We start from the raw sequence: 4,052 nt of genomic DNA, 5'->3' as shown, positions 1-4,052 counted from the left end.
TAGCAACTGTGTATCTGTTCCACCTCTTCAGGTTCTGTGTTCAAATCCTGCCAAGTTCAAATCTGAATCTGCTCCTGTATTTAATTTATTACTTTTTTTTGTTTCTTCAACTATTGTTTTGTTTCTTTTGTTTCTCTCCAGCTGAAGTCTAACTGGTCGAGGCATCTCAGAGACCACAACATGCAGCAAGTTGCTCCCCCAAAACCTCCCAGGAAGAAAGTGGATGCCGAGAGCGAAGAAGAAGACTTCTTCAAAAAACAGGCTCAGTTACAAGAAGAGGCCAAATTAGCTCTCGCTCAGGTGAGTTAACTCTCTGTGCCTTTTTAGATGGGGCACATTGACTTTTTAGGTGGGTTGACTTAACCCTCTGCTGAGACAAAGGTGGGCTAACTTTAGATGCATGTGGATCAATTTGCCCTTCAGTTAGGCTACCCTAACACATTGTGGGCAACATTAACAATCATGTAGGCAATCTTAACAATTAAAAGGTTGACTTTAACAACCATGTAGGTGATCTTAACAATTAAAAGGTTGACTTTGACAACCATGTGGGTGATCATAACAATCATGTAGGCATCATTAAACATGTAACCTTAAAGACCCCCTGCAGCTGTGGTCCCTTAACACTTAGTTAGGCCACTTTAATACTCACATGGATCTGTTCCCTCCAAATTAAGGCCAGTGCCATCACTGTTATGGTACGTATTACCATCAACATGATGACACAGTGTGTTTAAGGCCTGCCCCTTATCGGCATCCCTTTCCCATGATAAAGTAATTTTGTTGTGTCTTTCCATTTAGGCAAGCACCATGGCACACATGCAGTTGGAAGTTGAAAAACAGATGAAGAAAAAGTCACCCATTGCTGAAATGGTAAGTGGACAAAATTCAGCTGATCAGAATTTCAAATCAGTTTTGGTTTCTGGCCCTTTTATTTCACCATTTCCAAACTGACCAAGAAAACTGTGGTGGGTTATTAATGTAAATGATCTACGAGGACTCTGAAAAGTAGGCTGTGTGATGTACGTGAGAAAGCAGAGCAGGATATTACGTTGTATGATATCTAGGTTATTGAATGTAGAAGATATGCTGGGATTGTGAAATGTAGACTGTATGTTGATTGTGTGAGAAGTAGGGTGTTACATATCGACATCATTTAATCTCTGGCATGGGTTGGATGGTTTGATAGGAACTGGCAAACCAGTCGTGGCAGATACCGATGGCATGTAAAAGCACCGGTGTCACACAAATGGCACCCGTGCTAGTGACATGTAAAGGCACCCATTACACTCTCGTAGTGGTTGGCATTAGGAAGGGCATCCAACCGTAGGAAACCATGCCAAATCAGACTGGAGTCTGAGGCAGCCTTCCAGCGTGCTATCCTGGTCCAACCCATGCCAGCATGAACAACAGACGTTAAATGATGATGATGTTTTAAATCAATCATATGTTATCTTATAGCTTTGAGATTTTGAATATGTTGTTGTTTAAGGCGATGAGCTGGTGGAGACATTAGCACGCCGGGCAAAATGCTTAATGGTATTTCGTCTGTCGTTACGTTCTGAGTTTAAATTCTACTGAGGTTGACTTTGCCTTTCATCCTTTCGAGTCAATAAATTAAGTACCAGTTGCGTACTGGGGTCGATCTCATTGACTGGCCCTGCTTCCCAAAAATTTCAGGCCTTGTGCCTAGAGTAGAAAAGAACATGTGGTTGTGTTACTTTTAGAATGACATTGTAGAATAGATGCAAGAAGCCACATCTGACTGGTTTCAACTTGAACAGGTAGAATATTCAAGCCAGATATGGCTGGTTTAAATGCTGTAGGGTTAAGGGGGTCTACAAAAGATACACAGATAGACAATATTTCTTTTTTTTTTTTTGAGAAAGCAATTAAAAATTTTTTCACTTTTTCCTTTGGCAAAAGAATGTGAGGCGGAGAAGTAATATTCCTCTAGATGCCACGGCCCTACTGGAGCACTGCCATTAATAATGTTGATGATTTTTTGTTTTCGTTTTGTTTGTTAAAGGTTGGGATACCAGGATTCGGTGATGGACGACAGAAACGACTGGAGCGGAAACTTCTTCTTGATATGAATGTTGCTCAGTTACAAGTCATTGTCAATGACTTACTTTCTCAAATTAAAAGTAAGAACTCTGTTTTTCTTCTTTTTTTTTTTGGCTTTTTGTTCCTGTCCTGACACTGGTGGTGGAACACCTTTGATATCGTGGCCATGCTGGGGCACCACCTTGGAGAATTTTAGTCGAACAAATCAACCCCAGTACTCTTTTTTTTGGGGGGGTTTCTTTTTTTTTAAAGTCTGGTATTTATTCTATCAGTCTCTTTTGCTAAACCACTAAGTTACGGGATTGTAAACGCACCAACATTAGTTGTCAAGCGGTGGTGGAGGACAAACACAGGCACACACGCGCACATATACACACACGATGGGCTTCTTTCAGTTTCCGTCTACCAAATCCACTCACAAGGCTTTGGTTAAATTGAAATTATAGTAGAAGACATTTGCCCAAGGTGCCATGCAGTGGGACCAAACCCAGAACCATGTGATTGGGAAGCAAGCTACTTACCACACAGCTACACATGCATCATCATCATTTAATGTCCTCCTTCCATGCTGGCATGGGTTGGATGGTTTGATAGGAACTGGCCAGGCAAGAGCCTGTGTCATGCTTCCATGTCTGTTTTGGCATCGCTTTTACGGCTGAATACCCTTCCTAATGCCAACCACTCCATAGACATGATATATTCTTTTATTTGTTTGAGTCATTTGACTGCAGCCATGCTGGAGCACAGCCTTTAGTCGAACAAATTGACCCCAGGACTTATTCTTTGTAAGCCTAGTACTTATTCTGTCGGTCTCTTTTACTAAACCGCTAAGCTGTGGGTATGTAAACACACTAACATCGGTCGCCAAGCGATGGTGTGCACACACACACACACACACACACACATGCAAGCAAGCTCATTGGGTCAGATCTGGTCTCAGTTTCTGAGAGGTTTAAACAGTTGAAAGGTAATGTAGATGTTACCTTTTATTCTTTCAGGATTTATAAACCACCAATAAAGTTCTGGGGTTGATGTAATTGACTTACCCCCTTACCCCCTGACCTTGTGACAAAATATGAAACTATTATTATTATTATTATTCAGGTCTCAATGAAGATTTGGTTCAGATGTTATTAGACAGAGATGACCTTCACATGGAACAGGATTCAATGCTGGTCGATATTGAAGACCTGACACGGTAAGTTAGTCTATTTTCACGTCTCTCTCATTTGTCTCCCACATGTCTTCCTTATATATTCCTTGTATCGTCTACATGGCCCTCTTCTCTTTCATCTGTTCCTCCATGTTTCCTACATTTTAAGACCAGTGAAAAAACTGCCAAAATTAACTCCTTGCAGACTAATATATTTGACTATTTTTCATTATAGATTCATTATTGGCAAACAGGAAAAGATATATGAAAACCCAAAGAAATGTTTAACATTTAATGCAAAAAATACGCATTGTATGAAAACAAACACTATTTTGCCCGGTCAAAATTTCTTTAGATTTTTCTATATCCTTTTCTATTTGCCAATAATGAATCTATAATATGTGAAATAGTTGAATATATATTGGTCTGCAAGGAGTTCATTTCGGCAGTTTTTTCACTGGTCTTAGGATTTTGTCCAGCAGTGTATTTTTTTATAATTAATTTTCTTGTTTTTGCTTTATTTTTAATATCCTCATTCATTTACTTAATTAAATTGTTTTTGTTTTTATTATTTTGCAGGAGAACTCAAGAATTTGCCAAAAAAATTAACTCCAAACAGAAAAAAGACAAGAAGAAATAGTTAGTATTCTTCTTCTTCTTCTTCTTCTTCTTCTTCTAGTTTATCCCATCCCCTTCCAACTTTAAGTTCATGCAATTGAAAAAAATGCATTCTTTATGGGATGTGCTAGTATATATATTTGTGTGTGTGTACATTTATGTATTTATACATGTAGATGCATGTGTATGTGTGTATATATATATATATATATAT

General features: G+C 38.9%; 1 protein-coding gene across 1 annotated transcript in view; it reads left to right on the top strand.

Moving 5' to 3' along the window:
- LOC106878045 (uncharacterized) overlaps nt 1-3,922 on the top strand; it is a 73,558-nt gene extending 69,636 nt beyond the window's left edge. Inside the window, exons 7-11 of the mRNA XM_014927133.2 lie at nt 142-300; nt 802-873; nt 2,030-2,147; nt 3,172-3,265; nt 3,800-3,922. Of these exons, the coding sequence (XP_014782619.1) occupies nt 142-300; nt 802-873; nt 2,030-2,147; nt 3,172-3,265; nt 3,800-3,860 (504 nt within the window). The 3' untranslated portion in view covers nt 3,861-3,922. The remainder of the gene's footprint in view (nt 1-141; nt 301-801; nt 874-2,029; nt 2,148-3,171; nt 3,266-3,799) is intronic.
- Nucleotides 3,923-4,052: the final 130 nt, after the last annotated feature.

The sequence above is a fragment of the Octopus bimaculoides genome, chromosome 24, assembly GCF_001194135.2.
Source record: "Octopus bimaculoides isolate UCB-OBI-ISO-001 chromosome 24, ASM119413v2, whole genome shotgun sequence".
NCBI classification, from domain to species: Eukaryota; Metazoa; Mollusca; class Cephalopoda; order Octopoda; family Octopodidae; genus Octopus; species Octopus bimaculoides.
The sequence above is the reverse complement of the archived record's forward strand: the minus strand, read 5'-3'. Positions and strand labels throughout refer to the sequence as shown.